Source organism: Pelophylax lessonae (assembly GCF_965119305.1).
Source record: "Pelophylax lessonae genome assembly, chromosome: 9".
Classification (NCBI taxonomy): Eukaryota; Metazoa; Chordata; class Amphibia; order Anura; family Ranidae; genus Pelophylax; species Pelophylax lessonae.
The window spans coordinates 113,886,084-113,912,942 of NC_138776.1; the positions used below are offsets into that span (position 1 = coordinate 113,886,084).

The 26,859-nt window shown below is 40.6% G+C and overlaps 1 protein-coding gene across 4 annotated transcripts in view; it reads left to right on the forward strand.

Moving 5' to 3' along the window:
- The window catches only part of FAM13C (family with sequence similarity 13 member C), a 323,331-nt gene that overhangs the window by 284,062 nt on the left and 12,410 nt on the right, over window positions 1-26,859 (forward strand). For 3 of the 4 annotated variants that reach the window (XM_082267352.1, XM_082267354.1, XM_082267353.1), the window contains 4 exons: window positions 4,411-4,549; window positions 7,208-7,289; window positions 10,859-11,064; window positions 11,767-11,850. In XM_082267352.1, coding sequence (XP_082123478.1) covers window positions 4,411-4,549; window positions 7,208-7,289; window positions 10,859-11,064; window positions 11,767-11,850 — 511 coding nt within the window. The remainder of the gene's footprint in view (window positions 1-4,410; window positions 4,550-7,207; window positions 7,290-10,858; window positions 11,065-11,766; window positions 11,851-26,859) is intronic. The other variant, XM_082267355.1, reaches the window with a different exon arrangement.

Below are 26,859 nucleotides of genomic sequence, written 5' to 3' on the forward strand. Positions count from 1 at the left end.
GAGACGTGTTATCTTCTTAGGTGGTTCAGTTGTCACTGGTTTATCTGGCTGTGCAAGCCCCTCCCTCTTGAGCAAGGCACAGACTGAACTCCACACCTCAGCTCTGTCAGCCCTGCTCAGACATTTGAGGTCCTTAAACCTAGGGTCCAGTGCTGATGCAACCCTCAGCCATGTGGTGTTGGTTTTTTCCTTCCGTTTGTCCATGTCAGTTGTGAAAGTTTCCTTAAACTTAATCATGTAGGCTGGGTCATCTTCTGAGACCTCCATCACACGTGATAGATGACACAACGCGGGCAGCACAACTGAGCAAGAAACAAATTTCTCTCCTCCTAAAAGTTCACTCACATACCTGGAATAATAGAGAAAAGCACTTTAGTTAGACATAATGAATCTCTCACTCACTTTCAATCTCTCACTCTTAACACACGCACGCGCACACACACACACACACACACACACAAACCTAACCATCACAGAAAACTTTCTGCATTTTTACATTTTCAATACAACTCATTCTGTATGATTTATAAGCTGTTTAACTGGACCAACAAATGTCCCCACAAAAACAAGGATTTCAGACATTTCTATTATATTTTGTCCCCATACTGTACACACACACACACACACATCAGAACATAAATCCACTCTATTATAAATGACACACACACACATCAGAACATAAATCCACTCTATTATAAATGACACACACACACATCAGAACATAAATCCACTCTATTATAAATGACACACACACACACACACACACATATCAGAACATAAATCCACTCTATTATAAATGACACACACACACACACACACACATCAGAACTTAAATCCACTCTATTATAAATGTCACACACACACACACACACACACACATCAGAACTTAAATCCACTCTATTATAAATGTCACACACACACACACAGTCAAGACACATCAGAACAACATAAATCCACTCTATTATAAAAATGTTACACACACACACACACACAGACGTCCCCACTTTTGACACAACCTTACTTTGACTGAGAGACAAATATAATAATAATAAGAGTATCAATAAATTACCTGCAGTGTTCCAGCACAGTCTCCAACCTCTTCAGTTTATCAAATTCAGCTGCAGTTGGCATGTTGATGTTGCCTGCATGTAGGGCCAGTGCATCTCTCAATGGTTCTTCTCTCAACACGCTTTATCATTTCTAGGGTGCTGTTCCACCTAGTAGACACCTCCTGTACGAGTGACTCTTTCTTTTGAAGATGTTTGACTTGCTGCTGTTCAAGCTCGGCTGCGTTAGCAGGGCTATGCTTGAAATGACCCACTAACTTCCTGCATTTTGCCAAGGCGCCATCAAACGGGCTGTTTTGGAGAGAAACTGTGATGGCTCGGTGGAGGCTGTGTGCAATGCAAGGCATATGCTCGAACGGGAGCTGCCTGGCCGCTGCAATCATGTTGCGTGCACTATCAGTGGTCACTATTTTAATTTTGAGTTCAATGTTCCACTGTCTGGCTACTTGAAGAAAGTGCTCAGCGCAAACGTCAGCATAGTGTCTATCTTCTGTCTTCATAACGGTCAAAGCGTGAGACTGAAGTTTCCAGTGCGCGTCAAAATAATGTGCTGTGACGCCTAGGTAGCTATGGTTACTGAGGGAAGTCCAATAATCTCCGGTGAGCGCAACCGTGTTTGTCTGTCTCAATGCCTCCTGAACTTTAGCTTTCTCCTCTTCATATAAGTTGTGAATCTTGGTTGTAATGGTGGCTCTTGAAGGTAGTTCGTATGTAGAATCGTTAGATGCGATGCGAATAATTTCAAGTAGACCCTCGTCCTCGACCACATTAACTGGTCTACATGCTGTAGCCACCCATTTAGCTATAGTTGAGGTGAGTCTATTAGTTGTGGACTTATCCATCGATCTCCGCTGCAAACTTTGATCCATTGTGGTCTGCCTTTGACGAGGGGGAGGGGGGCTCTCCGTGTCAGTTGTATGCTTCGCCATCAAGTGATATTTTAAACTCGACGTGCTGCGGTGATAACTTAATTCACATCGACAATAACTGCAGATAACTTTTGTCTTGTCGACAGAACCATCAGACCTCGTTTTGTATATAAATTTTCCGTTCAGAAGACCCCTTTCTTTTTCCATTTCTGTTTGCTGCTGCATCTCTATCTCTCCAACTACGGGCTAGGCCACGGGTCAAACAGGTGATGCGCGCTGCATTAATCGTGCGTTAAAAAAATTATCGCCGTTATAATGAATTTGAGTTAATGCGTTATTAACGCGCTAATTTTGACAGCACTAATATATATATATATATATATATAAAGTCCGGTGCTAGAAAACTTGTGCAAAAATTCCAATAAATTTAATACAAAATCCAGAAAGTGCTGGTGCTTGAAAGTGAAACTTCTGAGAATAAATCCTTCAGCACATAAAGATTGGCCGCTCACCTCACGTTCTGACCCCTGTTTTACCAGCGGGTCAGAACAAGCTGTTCCCAAAAAGGGATGAAATCCTGTGGATGCTGGTCAGCCAATACCCTGTGAGTCTCGATCCTCCACACTCACTGCCCTTAGGAATGACACCAGTATAGGACAAAAAGAGGGACAAATCTAGTGCTCTCTGTATATACATTTTTATTTGGGCAAACAATAAAAAAGGTATACAACTCACATAGACCGGCACACTAATTTATGCACGCTGTATATCGCAATCCTCTCAATACTGGATCACTCAACGAGGAGACATCCGATAGCAGGGGGCGGGGCCTGCTGTCAGAAGTCTCCTCGTTGAGTGATCCAGTATTGAGAGGATTGCGATATACAGCGTGCATAAATTTGTGTGCCGGTCTATGTGAGTTGTATACCTTTTTTATTGTTTGCCCAAATAAAAATGTATATACAGAGAGCACTAGATTTGTCCCTCTTTTTGTCCTATATTGGAGTAATTTCTAAGGGCAGCGAGTGTGGAGGATCGAGACTCACGGATATTTGTATTACATTTATTGGAATTTCTGCACAAGTTTTTCAGCACCGGGCTTTTCTATATATATATATATATATATATATATATATATATATATATACATACATACATATTTTTCTATACATTTGATGTTTTGGGACTTTTACACAGTTTTGAATAACTAGAATGAACTATTTACACTACTTTCACGATTTTAAGAATTTACTCATTTTATATGTACGAATTTTACCTTTATGTATTATAATTTTGTATATCTATTTATGGCACTTCCTAATTTTATTTGTATTTATTAATACACTTTTGTGTATATTTTAAAAATAAGTGACGCTGCACTTCTTTCAATTACTATTTTCAGGTGTGCAGTGGAAGCATATATAGTGTCAGCATCTGCTTTTTTGCACTTATCACATGTTTATTTTTGCACTTTTATTAACACTAGTACAATATATTTACACTTTTATTCATCATATATTTATTAGTTGTGTTTTCACGGCCCACTATATATTATTAGTTGTCATCATCTATTGGGTTGCGCTGATTTTTTCCTTTCATCTAGTTCAGTGGCCCAGGTGTGCAAGGCGGCTACGTGGTTGTCTGTACACATATTCACAAAGTTTTAAAAGGTGCTAGAAGATGTACTTGCATCTTCAGGTGCTGCTTTTCGCCCCAAAGTTTTGCAGGCTGCGAATGCAGAGGCTCCCGCCTCTTGAGGGTGTATTTTTTTTCCTGGTGGTGAGCTCCAGTTGTTCCTGGTTGAGCTCCTGTTTTACCTGGCTGGCTATGTTTAGCCATGTTGGGAATTATATGTATTGCTGTGTTTTTCCCACCCTTCATGTTGATACTGCTTTGGGACATCCCAAAGGTCTAGAAGACGTGGAGCTATGTCCATTAGTGAACGAAAGAGAAAACTGGATTTTTGTCTTACCATAAAACCCTTTTCTCTGAGGTTCCCTGACGGACACAGCACCTGCCCCTCTGTTGGGTTGAGTTATGTATTCTTCTGACACTGCTTGTTACAAACGGAAGTCCTATAGCAGGAAGTGATGGTATACCCCCTGGGACTGCCTCAGGGGTGTAGCCAAAAATGTTTCCACCTAGTCCTACTCCTGAATAGAAAACAGGATAAGCCCAAGGGTCTAGAAGACATGGATCTGTGTCCCTCAGTGAACCTCAGAGAAAAGGATTTTACGGTAAGACAAAAATCCATTTTTTTCCACATCCTGGTTCATTGAGGCACTGGTGATGTAACTTGACCCTGCTTGCATTTGAACATACATTTTATGATATATTAATGAATACAGTGCTGCATTACTTTGTCATTTACACCTGCCTGGAGGTCCGCTTTAACACAAGATTCTGCTCTAAATATTAGTCTAGAATTGCTTTTTGATGTTTACCATTTTAAAATAATTTTACCATTTTAATAGGCCAAGAAGCACGTCAAGAGGGAACTGTGAGGACGCAAAAGAGCCTCTCACTGTCATACAGCTCACCAAACAAATCCAGAACCTCAAGAAGAAGATCAGAAAATATGAAGATAAATTTGAGCTGGAGAAAAACTATCGTGTGAGTAAATCCATTGTTATACTTCAGTTCTTTCTTTGGAACAATGCTGATAACTCTTGCCAGGATTATCATAAGGCCTCTGAATGCCTGAACTCTGTCAGAGAAGATTAGAATTCCTTTTGTTACTACACAAACGACATAATGTTCTCTGGCACTGCACTGGCAAGTTCTTACTATATAGCTTCTCTGATTGCCATTTACAGTGAAGGTCAGAATTGCTGATTGCCTGTGCCCATTTAATTTCAATTGGTCACAGTCCACATTGAAGCAGTCTGTCTTTCATTATCTATCTACATGTAAGTATGTACGTCTATTTGTATATATTTCTTGCTTGACATTGGATCAGTCTTTTTATTTTTTTTCCTGCAAAACACTAAATCTTAGAGATTTCCAAAGAAAACAAAAATCTAGTACTAGAAATTTAAAATGGACAACGTAATCCATTAAGTGAACATGTTGTTGGGTAAAAGCAAATTATAATGTAAATCCATTCTCCCAAACAGCAAAACATAAAATGCACTTTAAAAAAACAAAAAATGTAACCAATCCATAAAGGTATTAAAATGGAGGAACGAACAATAGCAAAGCAGAAAGGTGGTTGTACCAACCATAGCTAGACTGTCTATTGAGAAGTTTCTACAGCAAAATGTGACCAGGCACATTCAAATGCAAACATGCAACATTACACAGATAGGAAAATACAAATATAACAGATATAAAGGCTAAATCCAAGCCTGTGTAGCTCAGGAGTGAAAGGACCAAAGTCTCCTACATATAGTATATTCCAGCGCTACAAAAAATATTGTGCATAATTAAAACCTCAGCATTGCATGTGATATTTTCCAGCCTTGCAGTTAGGGTTATAAAGCCAGCTATTGGTGGTAGAAGTTAGCAAGTGTAATACAAGCAGGCACTTGGAATATCGCCATGAAGAAAGTTGGGATGCTAAAGCATCAAAATGCTGCATGAAGTGTATTTCAGCACAGCAATAGATATTAGGCAGCCAAATTTAAGCCAAAAAGCTTCACGTGGCCCAGAAAGCCAAATTCAAAGAAATATTTGAAGGCAGAATGTATCTTGTTCTTCATGTAGGCTGGGAAACGCAATAACCAGCTACAAGGATAATCTTAGTTGATCAGTATGATAAATCCATGTGATCTGCCACTCATGGTGTCAATGAACAGTTTGGCTGAACCAACAATCAGCAGGTAAATGAGCCTACTTGGCTTAGTCTTCATGCCACACAAAAAGGGTGGAATGTCTCATGATACACTGGATGGGCAGTCAGTAGACATCGAAATCATGCGGTTACAGTGTGCCGCTTACCACCTCACCTCATTTACATGCCATGCAGCTCAGGCTAAGAAAGTGGTCCAGTGACAGCAAAGGGGTCCCATGCTTTATAGTGGCACATAGTGGCTTCCTCCTGAAGGGCATGTGCCTAGTTCTCCCCAGCATACAGTGTTAAATACACCTTTTAGTTGAGCCTGATTACCTTACCTGCAGTGATTATGAAGGCAACATTTCAGAAAACAATTGTTTAGTATGTGTGCAATTAGCAGATATTGGAAATAAACAAACAATCAAACCGTATATGTGTAGCTAAACTAAATTGCAACCCCTGTATACAAGACGTGTGCAAGATAAAAGAAAAAAAAAATACAAATTTTGTTTTATTATTGTTTTATATTTAATTCTATACAATAAAAGCATTATCTCTTCCCTGGGTGGAGAAGGGAAAAACTGTATGACATTGTTACTCCAAAAAGCAAACAAAATAATTGCCCTTTTTAAACCCAAAAAATGCGTTGCCTTTAAACAATATATCTAGCATCTCTCTAGTTAAAGGAGCTTTTTGTTTCCAATCTTTACCTTTTTTTATTACAATGTATTTAAACAAGAGCCCAAAATGCTATACTGGTGTGTATCTGCCATCATAACATCACAACATATGTTTTTGCATTTCTTTTGGTTTTAACCACACAAAAACAACTGCACTCAGAGGGTGTTGTATTGATATTTGTGCACTGTGCAGATACCCCTGACTGGAAAAATAATGGCAATTAGCTGAGCAAACTTTGCGATTTTGTCACTTTGTGCTTTTAAGGCAAAGTGAAAGTGCCTTCTAGTATGTCATTCCTCCAGTAGGAAATCTGATCCATGTTCTCTGCCATCTCCTTGATCTAGTTGCTCTGTTGAAGCAGTTATGAGGTGGGGGAATGCAAGTTATCCCAAATGACAAGGCTTGGACAGCCAATCACCAGGCCTGAACAGTGGGGGACGTTGTTGTACACAAGGGTAAGCTCCACTGCCACCTGACATCGTAACTTACTCAGGGTTGACTCCTGTAGCATGGAGGTTGTAAGGGAGCACAGATTTGTATGTACAGTATAACTCGCTAAGGGAGAGAGGGCAAGTGTCAGGCTATCCAGAGGCAATAACACATTGCCCAGAATGGCCAGCTGACCACATCTCTTTAACCTGGACTTATAGTTCTCTCCCAAAGGTGATTATCCTATGTCTGTGGACACCTTGACTTCCATTGAATCATCAGATCAGAAGTATTCTTTAATTCTTTTATTGTTTGTGTAAATAATGGTTGTTCTAGTTGTTCTGTCAAAGGTTGATATGTTTTTTTTTTTTTTTTTTGTACTTTAGCCATCTCACAGTGATAAGACATCTAATCTTGAAGTTCTGAAATGGATGAATGACTTGGCAAAGGCTCGTAAGCAACTCAAAGGTACCTTTTTATACTAGTTGTTTATATTTGGCAAATTAATAACTTGATGGAAATACACTGCCCAACTTTTTACAAGTAATGTGACCTAAACATTAACCACTTCTGGACCTGAAGGATTTGCCCCCTAATAACCAGGCCATTTTTTGCAATTCGGCACTGTGTGCTTTTACTGGAGAATTGCGCGGTCATGCAACGCTATACCTAAATAAAATTGATGTCCTTTTTTCCCACAAATAGAGTTTTCTTTTGGTGGTATTTGATCGCCTGTGCGATTTTTATTTTTTGCGCTACAAACAAAAAAAGAGTGACAATTTTGAAAAAAAAAAAAAAAAACTATTTTTGGCTTTCTGCTATATAACCTTCCCAAACAAATGTAAAATGTTTTTTTTTTTTATCCTTTTAGACCAATTTGTATTCTGCTACATATTTTTTGTAAAAATCGCAAAAAGGGTATTTTGATTGGTTTGCACAAAAAAAATTATCGCTTCTACAAACTAGGGGAAAGATTTGTCATTTATATTTTTTTTTTACTAGTAATGGCGGTGATCTGCAATTTTTTTTTTTTTTTTTCCAAAATATTTTTATTAAGTGAAATTGAACCGGTCATACAGCAAGACTGGAAAGGCATTTGGTGAACATAAAGTATTGCATTGAACAAGGAGAATACAATATCCTCATAACCAAGATTGGATAACCTATCAACCAAAACATATTGTCAAGAGGAAAGGTATTTGACAAATAACGATAAGTCATGTACATCACGAGAAAGGATTTATCTGAAACATGCCATAATTAGAGAGCTGGATAGAAATCGGTTAATGGTTGTAAGTGAAAGGTACAGGGGGCATAAAGGGTTGGTGCAGATCCAACTATAAGAGTGAGATCTCCTTGTGGTTTATTCCATAGCTGAGATCCGGGGGGTATAAAAAAAGATGTTGTCGAAGTGAGAGATGGGTCAACTATGTTGATTATGTGCTAATCCAGGGGTACTGTATTGTATGACTGGGCACATGTGGAAGGGTTAGCCCCCCCCCCAGTGTTCTTTAGCCCCCCCCGTGCTCTTAGCCCCCCCCCCCCCCAGTGCTCTTCAGCTCCCCACAGTGCTTTTCATCTCCCCCCCATGTTCTCTGGCTCCCCCAGTGCTCTCCACCCCCCTGTGCTCCCTGGCTCCCCCCCCCCTCAGTTATTTCCAGTTCCTCCCCCAGACAGTGCTCTCCAGTCCCCCCCCCTCCCCCTGTGCTCTCCATCCCCCTGGTTTTCCCTGCTTCCACCTCCCTGCGCCTTCCAACCCCCCTGCAATGCTTTCCAAACCCCCCCTTAATTCTCTCCAGTCCCCCCCCCCCCCCATCCGTGCCATTCAGCTCCTCCAGTGCTCTCTGCTTCCCCCTGTGCTCTCCGGCTTCCCTAGTGCTCTTCTATCTTCTATCATGTCTGCAGTTCTTGACCTTCTCTTGTATCATGTCTGCAGTCTCTGACCATCTCTTGTATCATGTCCGCAATCTCTGACCATCTCTTGTATCATGTCCGCAGTCTCTGACCATCTCTTTTAGTGTGTCTGCAGTCTCTGACCATCTCTTGTATCATGTCCGCAGTCTCAGACCATCTCTTGTATCATGTCCGCAGTCTCTGACCATCTCTTGTATCATGTCCGCAGTCTCTGACCATCTCTGACCATCTCTTCTACCATGTCCGCAACCTCTGACCATCTCCTGTACCATGCCTGCAGCCTTTGACCACCTCCTGTATCATGTCCACAGCCCCACACTTTTTTTCCTAGGACTTGACCCCTGAGTATAGACAAGAGTAAGCGCCGCATTTGTGCATCTGTGCCATCCATACCAGTCCACCTGCACTTCCATCATGACTGTGGCTTGGGCCTAAAGAGTAAGCACCGCATTTTGTGCATCTGACTGTGCCATCCATACCAGTCCCGGTGCACCTCCATCATGACTGCCTAAACTGAAGCTTTTTCCCCAAGCAGGCGCGGCCATTAATCTTCTTTCTCCAGTTACAGTATATTGGTCAAATTACAAGTTAACTTTATGGGGTAACACAGTTTCAGCTAAAGTTAGTGTGTTCACAGGGTAGCAATGCCAGGGAAATGCAGCTTTAAAATGTATGGCTTCATGATGAAATGTATGAGAGGTGGCTGGAGAAAGATCAGGACCCGGGACGTGCTAAATGTACAGTGTGTGTCTTAAAACGTTTGACATTTCGAACATGGGAGAGGCAGCGCTGTCTAGCCACGCTAAAGGTGCAAAGCACCAGTCTGCAGCTGCGTGCTCGACAGCTTCCAATCCGATCGCTGGCTTTTTCACCCGTGCGCTGAAGGGACGACGGCCCCCAGCTGCGGCAGCGGTTCTTCCATCTCATCCACTGTAAAACAAGGGACCATTTTGAGTTTGAGTCACGCTCTATCCAGAAACTAAACCCTAACTGCAGAGGTACTGTACACTACAAAGCTTGTAATTTATTTTAGTAGAAATATGCTGGGTGTGACATGGATTTTCTTCTTATTTAACATGTATGCATAGACATTTCATGAAACTTTAGGTCATGAATATTTTTACGTGAAGTCATGGAAAAGTCATGGAATTTTATTGGTAAAAATGTGTATGAACCCTGCACAATACTTTTGGTAATATAGTGTACTGCTACAGGATGGCCCTCCTGTACAGAATCACACATATATACATAATTCGGCACTTCCACCTAGGGGGCATGGGGGCCACTTCTGCTGTGATTACTCACAACAAAGCAGGGAAAAAATCTATCACTTCACTTAGTAAACGCAGCAAATACAGTACACAAAAACACTAGCTAGGCACACAGTTAACCCTTTGATTGCCCTAGATGTTTATCCCCTTCCTAGCCAGTGTTATTAGTACATTGCATAATTTTAGCACTGATCACTGTATTAGTGTCACTGGTCTCCACAAAGCGTTAAAAGCGTCAGTGTCCAATTGTCCGCCTCAAAATCAGTCCCACTATAAGTTGCTTATTTCCGCCATTACTAGTATTAAAAAGAGAAAAAAAACTCCAGTATATGCACCATAGTTTGTAGAAGCTATAAATTTTGTGCAAACCAATCAATATACGCTTATTGTGATATTTTGTTTCCTAAAATATGTAGGAAATTACAAATTGGCCTAAATCCTATGAAGAAATGTTGATATTTTTTTAATTTTTTTATGGGATATGTTTTATAACCGAAAATAAAAAATGTGGTGTGGGTGTGGTCTTTTTTTGTTTATAGCGCAAAAAAAAAAAAACACGCAGTAGTGATCAAATACCACCAAAGAAAGCTCTTGAGAGGAAAAAAATTACATACATTTTATTTTGGTACAGCGTTTCATGACGTCATGTACATGTGATTCTTTTTTTTTTTTTTTTTTTTAATTTGCAAAGATTTCAAACAAACTGTTTTCCCGATGTCATTATGAGGTATTGTTTGTAAAGTTTTGATGAAAATAAAAAATGTATTCAATTTTGTAATAAGGTTGTAACATAACAAAATGTGGAAAAAGTGGCACACTATGCAGATATAATATTGATACACCTTGTTGCAGAACTAAAGCTGAAGTTATCTGAAGACCAAAATGTGCCAAAAGTCACACAAATTCAGACATATGAAGAAACGTCTGTGGCATCCAAAGCAATGGAGCAGCATGGAGCCACCAGCTCACCAATGTCTTCTGTAGAGGAAACGGTAGAGACTGTATGGAGGAGGCTAAAAGAGAAGAGACAACTGCTTAATCTTCCAGAAAACTTAAAGGTACATGTATGCCAGTCAGGTAACTTGCATATGACGTGCTGTTCTATTCTTTTGTCATAATAGTAATGTGCAGATATAAAAGTAAATGTTAGAAGTAATCTTTTTATGGTACAGAGTTTGCCTTTTTGTGCTGGATATACAGTATGTGCGCTATATGCCAGGGCTTCTCACACTGCTGTCTAAAGAAGTCTAACTAAATTCAGAATAGTGACTTCTCTAATGTATCAATCTATTGTCTAGTAGCAAATGAAGTGAAGGTTTCACCAATGAAAACAGATGGTGCTTTGGATTTAATTGCAGTGGAAGCTGATCTCTAGAGCAAGATGTCAGTAAAGACAAATTGCTTCCCTTCTTTGAAGGTACCCTGTACTGAGAAAAATATGAAGGCTGCCATTGCTCATCTCTTCCAAACTTTTACTTGGTTACAATTTTTTTTAGTCTGTGTTGCAACTAGCTTGCTTATTAGTGGATGGATGCTGGAAGTAACACTCTAAAGCATATTTAGTGGAAAAAAATACAGTATAGACTGTGTTGGTATTGAATTTATACTATACAATATTATAATTTCATCTGGTGTTAGGCATTGCATTTCAATATGACTGCTAATAAGAAAACACAGGGTATTGTACAGTCTTAAAACATTCTAAAATGTGGCCATCCCTGTAAATCCTAACTGCTTGAATACCTCCTGTTTTTAAACAGGATATGACAAAAAAGCAAATGAATCTGGAAAAAATGAGTCTCCAGAAATGCCTTCTGTATTTTGAGAATATTCATGGACGACCAGTAAGTATCTGTGGCACTGTGTTGTATTTGTGTCTGGTCTAAGGTCGTTAAAGCAGTGTTTGCGTCTACTGGCCGCATTACAGCAATCTTTGTTTCCATAAGTCTAAACCTCATACTAATAGAAAAGTAATACAAAGACTACATGTGGATACTACTTACATACATAGTTACATAGTAGGTGAGGTTGAATAGGTGAGGTTGAATAAAGACAATAGTCCATCCAGTTCAACCTGTGTAGGTGTGTGTGGCTGTAATCATCTCACATAGCCCTGAATGTTCTGATCCTTCAAAAGTATGTCTAAGAGTCTTTTGAAAGCCGCCATACTTCCGCAGAAACCACCTCTTGTGGTAGAGAATTCCACAATCTTGTAGCCCTAACAGTAAAGAACCCCCCACTCTGCCTGAGGTTAAAACGCTTCTCCTCTAATCGCATTGTATGCCCTCGAGTCCTCATGCAATCCCTTCGACTGAACAGATTTTTTTCTAGGCTGAGATCCCCATTGAGATATTTATAAATTGCTATCATGTCCCCCCTCAGGCGTCTCTTCTCCAGGGAGAATAAATCAAGCGATTGCAGACGCTCTTCATAATTAAGGTCCTCCAATCTTCTAATCAGTTTAGTTACCCTTCTCTGGACTCTCTCCAGCTCCAACACATCCCTCCTGAGGACTGGCGACCAGAACTGGACAGAATATTCCAGATGCGGTCGGACCAGAGTTTTATAAAGTGGAAGGATTATAGTTATATCTCTGGAATACATCCCTTTCTTTATGCATGCTAATATTCTGCTGGCTTTGGCAGCTGCCGCTTGACATTGCATGCTATTGCCTAATCTATCATCAACCAAGACTCCCAGATCTTTCTCCATTTTTAATTCCCCCAAGGGTTCCCCTCCTAACTTGTATTGTGCTTTTATGTTTTTAGTCCCCAAGTGCAAAACCTTACACTTCTCCACATTAAACCTCATTTGCCAAGTCGTTGTACACTCCGTTATTTTGTCCAGGTCATTCTGTAGGATATCTGCTTAAAGCGGAGTTCCACCCTGGTTATACATTTTTTTACAAAAATACCCCCGGGACAGTCAGGGCTAGCACATTCCACAATGGCTAGCCTCTGATCTGTCCCGGGTTGCACTTACCTTTCAGGAGAAATACTTACCTTGAAATTGTCTTCTCCAGCGCTGCCATCTCAGGTGTGGGCAGCTTGAAGCCAGCACGATCCTCTTCCGCGTCCTCTTCGGTCCTCTTCCTCCTTCTTCGGTCCCACGATGCACTGCACCGGCCTCGACGTCACTTCCGGGTCGCGCGCGTCATCCCTCCACAGCTTCTGGGCATGCCCAGAAGCTGTTTAGAAGGGAATGACGCGCGCGCCCCGGAACTGACGTCGGGGCCGGTGCAGGCGCAATGATTCCTGGGAGCGATGACGTTCAGCTCCCAGGAATCATTGCAAAAGCCAGGAAGTGACGAATCGCCGTGGCCGCCGAGGGGAGGAAGAAGGAAGTAAGGTGAGTATATTTTCTCTAAAAGGTAAGTGAAAAAAAAAAAAAAATTGCGATTATCCATTTGTTTTTCAGGTGACCGGGAGCGAGAAGATGGAGGTAAGTATAAATTTCGGGTGGAACTCCGCTTTAATGCTGTGTAGTTATTGCCCTGGCCAATTTTGTGTCGTCTGCAAAATTCTTGGTCTGTCATATCTGAACAGGTCTGAAACTTTTGGTCTTTCATGATGGCAAAAGAAGTTGCGCATTGTAATTGGATGAGTGGAAGAAGTGGAATGTGACACAGCTTTTAGGGTTTGACATACTTGACTACATGTTAGATTCCATTTTTACTGCCAAAGGAAAGCGATAAGTGATGGTTATAATTAGAGTTGGGCGAACGGTTCGGCCCAAGCGTGAGTTTAGGCCAAACATTGGCTGTTCAGCCAGTGAATTTGCAGGGTGTTCGGCAGGTGTTCGCCTTAACAAGGGATCAGTCATCAGCTGTCAATGGGCTTCCCAGCTTACAGCTGAATAAAAGAAAAAAAAAATTTGCTTGGCCTTTCGGGTCGGCCTTCGTGGACAGTGGAAATGTTTTTGTTATTTTTTCTTTTTCTGGGTCAGCGTGATTGACGATGGATTTACAACGAGGGTTTTTTTTTTGTTTTGTTTTTTACCACTTTAATACAGGGCACTTTCACCCCCTTTTTGCCCAGGCCAATTTTCAGCTTATAGTGCTGTCACGCTTGAAATGATAATTGCGCGGTCATGCAACACTGTACCCAAACAAAATTTTTATAATTTTTCCCTACAAATAGAGCTTTCTTTTGGTGGTATTTGATCGCCTCTGGGTTTTTTTTTGTTTTTTTTTTTTTTTGCTAAACAAATAAAAAAAGGCTGAACATTTTGAAAAAAAAAAAAAAGTTTTTCTTTGTTTATGTTAAAAATGTTGTAAGTACCGTAAGTACGTTTTCTCCTGCACTGAGGGCCACTGATTAGGCTGCACTGAGGGCCACTGATTAGGCTGCACTGAGGGGCACTGATTAGGCTGCACTGAGGGGCACTTATAAGGTGGCACTGATGATGAGGCACTAATATGTAACACTGATGGGCACTGATATGCAGCAATGATAGGTGGCACGGATATGCAACATTGATGGGCACTGATAGACAGCACTGATGGGCATTCATAGGCAGTAAAAATGGGCACTGATAGGTGGCAATGAAAGGCACTGATAGGTGGCACTGATGGGCACTGATAGATGGCACTGACAGGAATTACTAATGGACACTGATTGGCATTTTTCATTAGCATTAATTGGCATCCCTGGTGGGCTCTAGTGGGCATCCCTGATGGGTCTGCACAGATAATCAATGCGCTGATTATCAGTGCAGACCCCCCCCCCCCCCGTCAGGAAAGCCCCCGATCGGCTCTCCTCTACTCGCGCCTTGTCAGCGCAAATGGAGGAAAGCCGATCAACGGAACTTCAGGGTTACGATGGGACCAGCTGTGATTGGTCACAGCTGATCACATGGCAAAGAGCCTATGTCATAGGCTCTTTACCGGGATCGGAGATGCGGTGTGTCAGAGTGACACACCGCACTACCGATCGCCGCTCTCCGCGTACGAGCGGCTTATCCTACTGGACGTCATATGACGCCCAGTCAGAATAACTTAACCACTTTACGGCTATCATTCCGCTATATGGCAAGCGGGAAGTGGATAAGGGCCCTTTCACACGGGCGCTCCGTATGTCCGCAAATCATCCTATTTTTTTGCGGATGATTTACGGACATAATGTAAGTCAATGGCATTGTGGATGTCAGCGAAATACCATCCGCTGACATCCGATTTTCTTCCTTTTTAGTTCTGTTCTGTTTTTTGGAACGGAACAGAATCCTATTTTTCTTCCGTTCAAAAAACGGAAAGGAAGGAAAATTGGATGTCAGCTGTGTCATCCGCTGACATCCGCAATGCCCATAGACATACATTATGTCCGTATATAATACGCAAACGGATGGGATGATATGCGGACATACGGAGCGGATGACACAAATGTCATCTGCTCCGTGAAAAAAAAAAAGTGCCGGAGCGGATCGCAATGCGGTCCGCTCCGTGTGAAAGAGCCCTAATAAAGAAAGGAGTTGTCAAAAGCTGTTTTTGTTTTTTGTTTTTTCAATTTGCCATTTTTTTCGGGTGTTTGCAATTAAAACCGCGAGTCAATTCAAAAAGTGATTTTACTCGTTTTTTTTCTTTAGAAATGTCATTTTTGCTGCAGCATTTTCTATGCATGCTACAAATGCACCACTTTACAGGCAGATTATTGGGAACCCCCGGACACTGTAAATTAATTTTTCATATTTATTGTTGCACTTTAAGCATTAATAAAATCACTGCTCCTGAAAAAAAAATGATAGTTTTTAAACTTTTTTTTTTTGCATTGATGCATGTCCCACCGGCCAGTACCCAGACCCCTTTTATGGCCAATTACTTGCATATAAGCCTTCAAAATGGGCACTTTCGATTTTTCCTATTGGCTCCTATAGAATTAAATGGGGTTTGATGTTTGGGTTAGAACTTTTCCCCTGTTCGTGAATTCTGCTGCAAACCGAACCAAACAGGGGGATGCTTGGCCCATCTCTAGTTATAATTAGTGACTTGACAATAAAGCATTTTTTAAATTAAGTATTTCTTTAAGAGCCTACTCACCCTTATGCGTGCTGCTGTCTCTGAGCCAATGAGGAGGGACGGAGCATCTGCTCTCCTGCACATAACTGGATCAAGATTTAGCTCAAGCTTAAGGGGGGAGGGGGGTGACTACATATGGAAGGTTTTTTACCTTAATGTATACAGCAAATTAAGGTAAAAAAAAAAACCTTCTGCTGTTAGAAACACTTCACATCAAAGTTTTAATGTACCTAAAAATAAAATGGAGTGGACACAATCTTTTGTGCGATTTTCACTGCCCACTAAGCACTTTGTACTCGCGAAGGTATCTGCAGAAACCACGTTACTCTTATGAAAGGATCACTTTAAAGTGAAGTGTTCCCAGTTTAGTCCTGTTTTAAATCTGCCAAGTAATCATAATGCTGGTGCAACAGTTACGGGATGGAGATTTTGGTACCGAAAATGCAGGATGCACTTGGCCCAAAACCAAAAATTACCATTTTTAAAAATGTATATATATATATTTAAATATAATTGTATTATATTCAAATTTTTATCATCATGAATTTATATCCTGAATTTAAATGAATATGAATTTATTGCCGGCCATTATTGGCAACTTTCGCTCAAGACAACCTTAATTAAAATGTACAGTGCCTTGCAAAAGTATTCACCCCCTTGGCATTTTTCGTGTTTTGTTGCCTCACAACCTGGAATTAACATGGATTGTTTGAAGATTTGCATCATTTAATTTACAGAACATGCACACAACTTTGAAGATTTTTTTTTTTTTTTTATTGTGAAGCAAACAACAAATAGGACAGAATAACAGAAAAATTCAATGTGCATAACTATTTACCCCCCCTAAAGTTAATACTTTGTAGAGCCACCTTTTGCTGCAATCACTGTTTCAAGTCTCTATGAGCTTGCCACATCTTACCACTGGGATTTTTGCCCACTCCTCCTTGCAAAACTGCTCCAGCTCCTTTAAGTTGTATGGTTTGCGCTTGTAAACAGCAATCATTAAGTCTGACCACAGATTTTCTATTCTATTGAGGTCTGGGCTTTGACTAGGCCATTCCAACACATTTACATGTTTTCCCCTTAAACCACTCAAATGTTGTTTTAACAGTGTGTTTGGGTTCAATATCTTGCTGGAAGGTGAACCTCCGTCCTAGCCTCAAATCACGCACAGAATAGAGCACCATCCATTTTTTCCTCAACTCTGACCAGTTTCCCAGTCCCGGCTGCTGAAAAACGTCCCCACAGCATGATGCTGTCACCACCATGTTTCACTGTGGGGATGGTGTTATTTGGGTGATGTGTTGGGTTTGCGCCAGACATAGCATTTTCTTTGATGGTTGAAAAGTTCAATTTTATTTTCATCAGACCAGAACACCTTCCTCCATACATTTTGGGAGTCTCCCATATGCCTTTTTGCAAACTCAAAATGTGCCATTTTGTTTTTTGCTGAAAGTAATGGCTTTCTTCTGGCCACTCTGCCATAAATCCCAACTCTATATAGCGTATGGCTTATTGTCGTCCTATGTACAGATACTCCAGTCTCTGCTTAGGACTCTGTGCTGCCTCTCTGATTAATGCCCTCCTTGCCTGGTCCGAGAGTTTTGGTGGGCGGCCGTCTCTTGGCAGGTTTGCTGTTGTGCCATGTTCTTTCCATTTGGTTATGATAAATTTTATGGTGCTCCTGGGATCATCAAAGATTTGGATATTTTTTTATAACCTAACCCTGACTTGTACTTCTCAATAACATTGTCTCTTACTTGTTTGGAGAGTTCCTTGGTCTTCATGGCAGTGTTTGGTTAGTGGTGCCTCTTGCTTAGGTGTTGCAGCCTCTGGGGCCCTTCAAAAAAGGTGTGTATATTTTATGACAGATCATGTGACACTTAAGCCTCGTACACACGCAACGATTATCGGCCGACCGATCGGCCGTCTTTTGTCCAGTGTTGTTGTGTTGGTTGAAATGTGCTCTAGACTGCACACAAATTTTTTCGGCCAACAAACACCAACTTCAGAAGTGATGTCATGTGCTGGTTTACTTTCCGTGTGTTTTTTCTTTTCTGAGCATGCCCAGTCTTGCTCATCAGATTTTTGTCTGCCGAAATCTGTACTGACTGACGGAAAATCGGCCGTTCTGTTGACGGCCAACAAAAATTTTATAGCATGCACACCAGATTTTGTTCGGCCGAAAAGTCGGAGTCGGTTGTCGGAAACATCATACTAACAAGCCGACAATCGGCCGATCGGACGTTGGCCGAAAATTCACGGCCAACAATCATTGCGTGTGTACCAGGCATTAGATTGCACACAGCTGGACATCATTTCACTAATAATGTGACTTCTGAAGGTAATTGGTTGCACCAGAGCTTTTTATGGGCTTCATAACAAAGGGGGTGAATACATACGCACATGCCAATTTTCTGTTTTTCTATTTCTGAAAAATAGTTTTATGTATATATTTTTCTCATTTCACTTTACCAACTTATTTTGTTCTGATCATCACATGAAATTCAGATTAACAAAACATTGAACTTAAGGCTGTAATGTAAAAAAAAAAAAAAAAAGTAAAGTCAAGGGGGTGAATACTTTTGCAAGGCACTGTATCCCTTTAAATTCTATGTATGTCCACCCAAAACTGATTTATTATCAAACCTGGTTGAACTGATCCCTTTAGAACTCATGCACCTTAAGTTCTTCTGAAAGTCTTTTTCCTGACAGGAGAAAAGCAGCGCTAAAAATGTTTTTCAAATGTGTTTAGGTGCAGTTTGACCTGTTCAGGCACATTAGGTGTTTGGGTGTTAATTTAATTGGCCAGAATATTTATTTTGGCCATTGAAATTAATTCTTAAGCGCTAAATGTGCCCAGTGTTTACAGGCACTTCCATGCATTTAGATGCGTTGGGCAGTTTTGGTGCATTCAGATTTCTGCCCCATAAACGCCCCAGCCTGTAAACACGTATGTATACATGGGCAAAGGCTAAAGCTCCTTTCACACGGCCGCTCCGTGTGAAAGGTCCGCTGCGGGACTTTTTTTTTTTTTCCCACGGAGCGGATGACATTTCTGTCATCCGCTCCGTGTGCCCGCATATCATCCTATCCGTTTGCGGATGATATGCGGACATAATGTAAGTATATGGCACTGCGGATGTCAGCGGATGACACCGCTGACATCCGATTTTCCTTCCTTTCCGTTTTTTACACTGAAGGAAAAATAGGGTTCTGTTCCGTTCGTAAAAACCGAACAGAACTGAAAGGAGGAAAATCGGATGTCAGCGGATGGTATTCCGCTGACACCCGCAGTGCCATTCACTTACATTATGTCCGCAAATCATCCGCAAACAGATTGGATGATTTGCGGACACACGGAGCGGCCGTGTGAAAGGACCCTAACATAGTAGGGCATTTAGGGGCAGAAAAAAATGACAAACGTCTGACAGCTGCAGTGTGCATGAGACCTAAAATGTTTTTTTTTGTTTTGTTTTTTTATGATAAACATTAAAAATTACCAACTTTGTTTTTTTATTAAAATGTAAACAATATGTCAATGTTTTATAAAGCTTGTTCCCAGACATATTTGAAAGTAAGAAAAATAGGAAAGAGCAAGCTTTAAGGCTCCGTTCACATCTAGGCGTTTTGGGGCGTTTTTGGGGAGTTTTTCTGCTCTAGGATCAGCTCTCAAAACGCCCAACAAGACAAATCCTATTCATTTCAATGGCCCCTGTTCATATCTGAGCGTTTTGACGCTGTAAGCAAAACGCCCAACGCTCAAAAAAGTACATGAGCTTCTTTTTGGGCAGATTACAGGCGTTTTCCATTGGTATCTATTCAATCAAAAAACGCCTGTAAATCGCGGTAAAATCGCGGTAAAAAACGCGCGAAAACGCTACGCTCAGGTGTGAATGTAGCCTCAAGCCTATGTTCACATCTTGGCGTTGCTATTACAGGCGTTTTTTTATGGGCGTTTGCAGGTGTTTTACAGGCGTTTTTATAGGCGTTTTTTGTGCAGGCGTTTTTAGATCGAATAGAGACCAATGGAAAACGCCTGTAATCTGCCCAAAAAGAAGCTCATGTACTTTTTTGAGCGTTGGGCGTTTTGCTCACAGCGTCAAAACGCTCAGATGTGAACAGGGGCCATTGAAATGAATAGGATTTGTCTTGTTGGGCGTTTTGAGAGCTGATCCTAGAGCAGAAAAACTCCTCAAAAACACCCCAAAACGCCTACATGTGAACGGAGCCTATAATTGTCATAAAAAGTTATTTAAGGTATGCAAAAAAACCTCAAAATATATAGAGCTGAGCACAGTTTTTAAGATAATGTATTGTTTTTCTGCTTCCCAGTGGAATTACTTAAAACGGAACTTCACCCAAAAGGGGAAGTTCCACTTATTTACACCCCCCTTCTCTGCCATTTGGCACGGTTTGGGGGGGAAGGAGGTAGCGGGTATCTGGTTTTGACAGGTACCAGCACCCACTTCCGGTAAAATTGCCGCGGCAATTCATGGTAAACTCCCCCCCCCCCACCCCACTCTACCTCCCTTTCAGCCTTCTGGGACACAGCACAGATTTCAGAAGACTTCTCCTTACCTAAGTTCACCTAGAGGCTCATGTAGAACTGTCTAAATCAGTTTCAACTCCAATAACTATGTGATGCACAAGACTTATTAAGTAAGCAAAAAACCCTCCCTACCTTACCTGACAGACCCAAATCTGCCTTCATTTGTGAAGCCTTCCAGACTGTTGCTCACATTGGGAGGGTTTCAGCAACACCAAGCAGTGCTTTCAATCCAGAAGGCCGAAGGCAGAACTAGGTGTAGCCAGATGCTGATTGACAAGCTACAGGCTTGTAAGTCGGTGGTGACGATGGTGATAGCCACAACCCCTGCAATGTTTTTCTTCCCACTTTAGTGTAAGCCTGCATAGGCTACATGCGAGTGACAAGTCATCGGCAGTGCAGCATAGTTGCCACTTCATTACAGAAAGCTGCATTAGGTGGAATTTCACTTGAAGGATCAACAGTAGGACAGAAGTACTAAGAGAAGTGTGTACATGCAAATGCACTTAGTACTAAGTGCTGCAGGTCATGTTTTTGTTAATAGGAGGCCATAGATCTACATTTAAAAGCTACGCTCCGTATTTGTTAGGTCAATGCCTGATTATAGAAATGTGCTGTTATGTGAATAAAATTAACAATAGTTCCATGAACTGACAGTTTTTTAAACATTCTGTGTACAGAGAACCTCAAACTGAAGTGCATTCACCCAGCCAGTACCCCTTCTGGACCTTTTGCGCTATTCTTTAAGATGTGTGTTATCGATATCTGAATTATTTTACATTCCGCCTGTGTCCTTCCAGCTGGCCATCTGCCGCTTTATGTTCAACATTTTGTAAGTCTTTACAAATTTGTTCAGGGAATTGTAAACATCCCTGGTGAGAAACAGAGAAGAGTTTGGCTGGATATTGCAGACGGAATTTTTTCCAGCTGGCTCATTTCTTATTGTAGTATAGAATATACTGTGTAGTCCATTGTGAGCTGTAGAATGATGTACTTACTGTATATAGAACAGTTTTCATTAACTCTTCACTGTCTGCTGGCCTTTTGTGGCTCTGACAGTTCTTATGATGATCTGTTTTGGCTTTCTTCATGAGCTTGGGCTACTTTGTGAGCTTGTCTAAATATACCATTTTCAGTTACATGGATCACTGGAAATAATACGTTGTTAGTTTTATGGGACAAGCAATGTGAGTACCACTTCCACAATGCTCTGTTATGCATAAACATGGTTTGGAGATCATTGTGAGATGCAATACATAATTTAGTATCTACACAATACAACTAGTGGTTTTTGAAATTCGTAGCAGTTTAGTAAGTAAGACTAGGGTCACCTCTTTGCCCAAAGGCTGAAGAAGCCAATAAAAGAGCTGCAACCACACTATTTTCTCATGCTGTCAGCTCATCTGTGCTGCAACACACCTTATTGGGTCTTCGTACTAGATACCAAGTCAGAATCAGGTACTTATAATAGCTGCACCTCATAACACAGTCCATTTTTTTTACTGCCTGCCACCTGGCCTATTGTAATACAGCTGGGCAAAAGCACTGCTATCTGGGGTGGATGTCATATTCATACGTCCTTCCTCATACGCACCCTAGGGGCTGGAACACAGATCGTTGTACTGGCCCTGCTACCATTCGACCACTGTGAGCAATCATAGCGATCACATGTCAGTTGTAAACAATGGTTTCTATTTGTAATGATCTCTGTGATTGATCACAGTGCTCACATAGTACAGGGCCAATCAAAATGGACCTGTACCATGTGATAGCTGTGGCCAATCACAGCTATCACAATTACACACAATGACACATGAATGAATGCCTTTCACGGTGCAAAAATGATTGCTTATACAGTAATCACCAGTGCAATAAACAATCGTAGTGTTAAAAAAAAAAAAAAAATATGATCACCTTACTACAGTAACACTGTACTGCTCTGGTGATAGTATGTAAAAAAAAAATGTAATGTTTAAAACATTGAAAAAAAATGACCACCACTCCAGTCATATGGTGATGCTGTACTGCACTGGTGACAGTATGTAAAAAAATAAAAAGCTATATCTATAATATATATATATATATATATATATATATATATATATATATATATATATATATATATACAGTGCCTTGCGAAAGTATTCGGCCCCCTTGAACTTTGCGACCTTTTGCCACATTTCAGGCTTCAAACATAAATATATAAAACTGTAATTTTTTGTGAAGAATCAACAACAAGTGGGACACAATCATAAAGAGGAACGAAATTTATTGGATATTTCAAACTTTGTTAACAAATTAAAAACTGAAAAATTGGGCGTGCCAAATTATTCAGCCCCTTTACTTTTAGTGCAGCAAACTCTCTCCAGTTCAGTGAGGATCTCTGAATGATCCAATGTTGACCTAAATGACTAATGATGATAAATAGAATCCACCTGTGTGTAATCAAGTCTCCGTATAAATGCACCTGCACTGTGATAGTCTCAGAGGTCCATTTAAAGCGCAGAGAGCATCATGAAGAACAACACACCAGGCAGGTCTGAGATACTGTTGTGGAGAAGTTTAAAGCCGGATTTGGATACAAAAAGATTTCCCAATCTTTAAACTTCACAAGGAGCACTGTGCAAGAGATAATATTGAAATGGAAGGAGTATCAGACCACTGCAAATCTACGAAGACCTGGCCGTCCCTCTAAACTTTCAACTCATACAAGGAGAAGACTGATCAGAGATGCAGCCAAGAGGCCCATGATCACTCTGGATGAACTGCAGAGATCTACAGCTGAGGTGGGAGACTCTGTCCATAGGAAAACAATCAGTCGTATACTGCACAAATCTGGTCTTTATGGAAAAGTGGCAAGAAGAAAGCCATTTCTTAAAGATATCCATAAAAAGTATTGTTTAAAGTTTGCCACAAGCCACCTGGGAGACACACCAAACATGTAGAAGAAGGTGCTCTGGTCAGATGAAACCAAAATCAAACTTTTTGGCAACAATGCAAAATGTTATGTTTGGCGTAAAAGCAACACAGCTCATCACCCTGAACACACCATCCCCACTGTCAAACATGGTGGTGGCAGCATCATGGTTTGGGCCTGCTTTTCTTTAGCAGGGACAGGGAAGATGGTTAAAATTGATGGGAAGATGGATGGAGCCAAATACAGGACCATTCTGGAAGAAAACCTGATGGAGTCTGCAAAAGACCTGAGACTGGGACGGAGATTTGTCTACCAACAAGACAATGATCCAAAACATAAAGCAAAATCTACAATGGAATGGTTCACAAATAAACATATCCAGGTGTTAGAATGGCCAAGTCAAAGTCCAGACCTGAATCCAATCGAGAATCTGTGGAAAGAACTGAAAACTGCTGTTCACAAACGCTCTCCATTCAACCTCACTGAGCTCTAGCTGTTTTGCAAGGAGGAATGGGCAAAAATTTCAGTCTCTCGATGTGCAAAACTGATAGAGACATACCCCAAGCGACTTACAGCTGTAATCGCAGCAAAAGGTGGCGCTACAAAGTATTAACTTAAGTGGGCTGAATAATTTTGCACGCCCAATTTTTCAGTTTTTTATTTGTTAAAAAAGTTTGAAATATCCAATAAATTTCGTTCCACTTCATGATTGTGTCCCACTTTTTGTTGATTCTTCACAAAAAATTACAGTTTTATATCTTTATGTTTGAAGCCTGAAATGTGGCAAAAGGTCGAAAAGTTAAAGGGGGCCGAATGCTTTCGCAAGGCACTGTGTATGTATATATATATATATATATATATATATATATATATATATATATTTAATGTCTTCATTTTCTAACAAATTGTGACAAAAATTACATCTTCAAACTCCGCATACCTCTTAATAAATATCTTGTGTATACTTTACAAAAAAGGTTTATTTGGGGGATATGTGTACTGGCCTGGCATTTTAAGGCTTCAAGAAATGAGGTAGGCTGTTGGTACTTCAGGATCGATCAGTTTTCAGGTATATATATATCCCATAGTTTGTATAAATACAGAGTAAATAATATACACTGATTTGGGTTCTTTTTTTTTAACCAAAGAAATGTAGCAGAATACATATTGGCCTACATTTATGAAAGTTTATTTATTTGCAAAATTTTATAACCGAAAAGGGTTGTTGTTTGGGGGTTGGAAAAAAAAAACAGTGGCAGTTAAATACCACTGTCTCAAAAAATAAGAATTTAATTTGGGTACCGTGTTGCGTGACTGAGTAATTGTCACTCAAGGTGTGGCAGCGCTGAAATCAGAAAAATGGCCTGGGCAGCAAGGGGGTGTAAGTGTCCAGTATTGAGGTGGTTAATGATGATATATCTGTGTTAATTGAGGTTTTATATCCACCTGGAGTATAGGTTAAATGTGTTTGATAGCCCCCACCAAAGAGGATAATACTTGAAGCAATCCTGATTTCTGGGCAACAAATGCTTATATTGACACTTTGCATGTTAATGCATCACAAACTTTTTGAAGTGTGATTTTGCTGTTCTAAGTAAAATTTCCCAAGAGTAGATTTATGAAGTGTGAATCCCTGCATTGAAATCAGTTTACCAAAACATGATAGAGTTGTCTTTCCCTGCCTGAGCATGAAAATGAAATATTTTTGAGCTGTTGTTTGCACCAATTTTTCCAATGCAGTGCACCAAAACACACATTAGTGTAGTACACTGCAACATACAGTATGTGCACACACTGCCTTAGTGCTTCATTACTGTGGAAAACAAAAGGCATTGCAACAAACGTATGTGGTGCGTTACAGTAATGCATGCATTGCCGCACCACAGCTGAGAGGTGTAGATGTGCCTTTCAAAAAGGCATTTGGTATTGTGACCCCCTGGCTGGCATTGGGTCTTGGAGCAGCATTTTCCTCAGTACAGCTATTTTAGTGGTGGATTGGAAGGTGGGAGCTATGTAAAGTGGACCTAATGTAAAATAGGTGCACTGAACATCAAAAGTCCATTGACCCTATTTCAATGATGATGTTGTCTTGCTGACTGGTGATGTCATTGTGTATGCATGTTACACCTGTGCTAATTGCAGGTCTGTGATTACCACAGGTCTGCCATTATTTTATTTAAGAGGAAAATAATGTATAGCTAAAAAATGAATGCAGGATGATTCACAATAGCATGCTAAAGTGGTTGTTAAGCCACTGCAATATATTCATGCCATCCCCTCTGTTGCATAGTTAGGGAGGGAGTCTATTCCACAAATGTCACAGCTCTTACGGTGAAGAAACCTTTGTGTATTTGGAGACGAAATCTGTTTTCCTCTAGACCTAAACATAAAGAGTGCCCCCTGTCCTCTGTGTTGACCTTAAAGTGAACAAAGGCAACACCAAGTTTACTATATGGACCCCTTATGTATTTATACATGTTGATCATATCCCCCCTTAATCTCCTCAAGATAGAATGAATTCAGTTCCTCTAATATTTTCTCATAGCTGAGCTCCTCCATGCCTCTTATCAGTTTGGTTGCCCTTCTCTGCACTTTCTCCAGTTCCCCGATATCCTTTTTAAGAACTGGTGCCCAAAACTGAACTGCATATTCCAGATGAGGTCTTACTAATAATTTGTACAGGGGCAAAATTATCACTCTCTGGAGTCCATGCCTCTGTTAATACAAGAAAGGCTTTTGCTTGCTTTGGAAACCGCAGCTTGGCATTGCATGCTATTATTAAGCTTATGATCTACCAGAGCACCCAGATCCTTCTCCACTATGGATTCCCCCAGTTCTACTAAGCCTAGTATGTATGATGCATGCATATTCTTAGCCCCAAAGTGCATAACTTTATATTTATCAACATTAAACCTCATTTGCCACATAGTTGCCCAATAAAACAGTGCATTGAGGTCAGCTTGTAAGTTGGAGACATCCTGTAAGGAAGTTATTCCACTGCAAAGCTTGGTGTCATCTGCAAAGACTGAAATTGTACTTTTTAATCCCAGACCCTATATCATTTATAGATATTAAAAAGTTAAAAATACTGTTATTTAACAATGTGTCCCAGTGTCTGATCTAAATAAAAAAAAAAAATGAAGATTATACCTTTATATCAGAGCATCTCCTGGCGCTCACGCGACTCCTGGTCTACCTCTTCTTCCCGGCTGACAGCTATAGTGGGCGGGGCCAATCATTCCTGCTGACAGCTGGAGAGGAGAGAGAGATGAGGAGTCACGTGAGCACCGGAAGGCGCTCTGATAGAAGGTATAATCTGCATTTTTTTTATATAGATCAGGCAATGGGACACATATTATATAAAGGAGGGAATGACA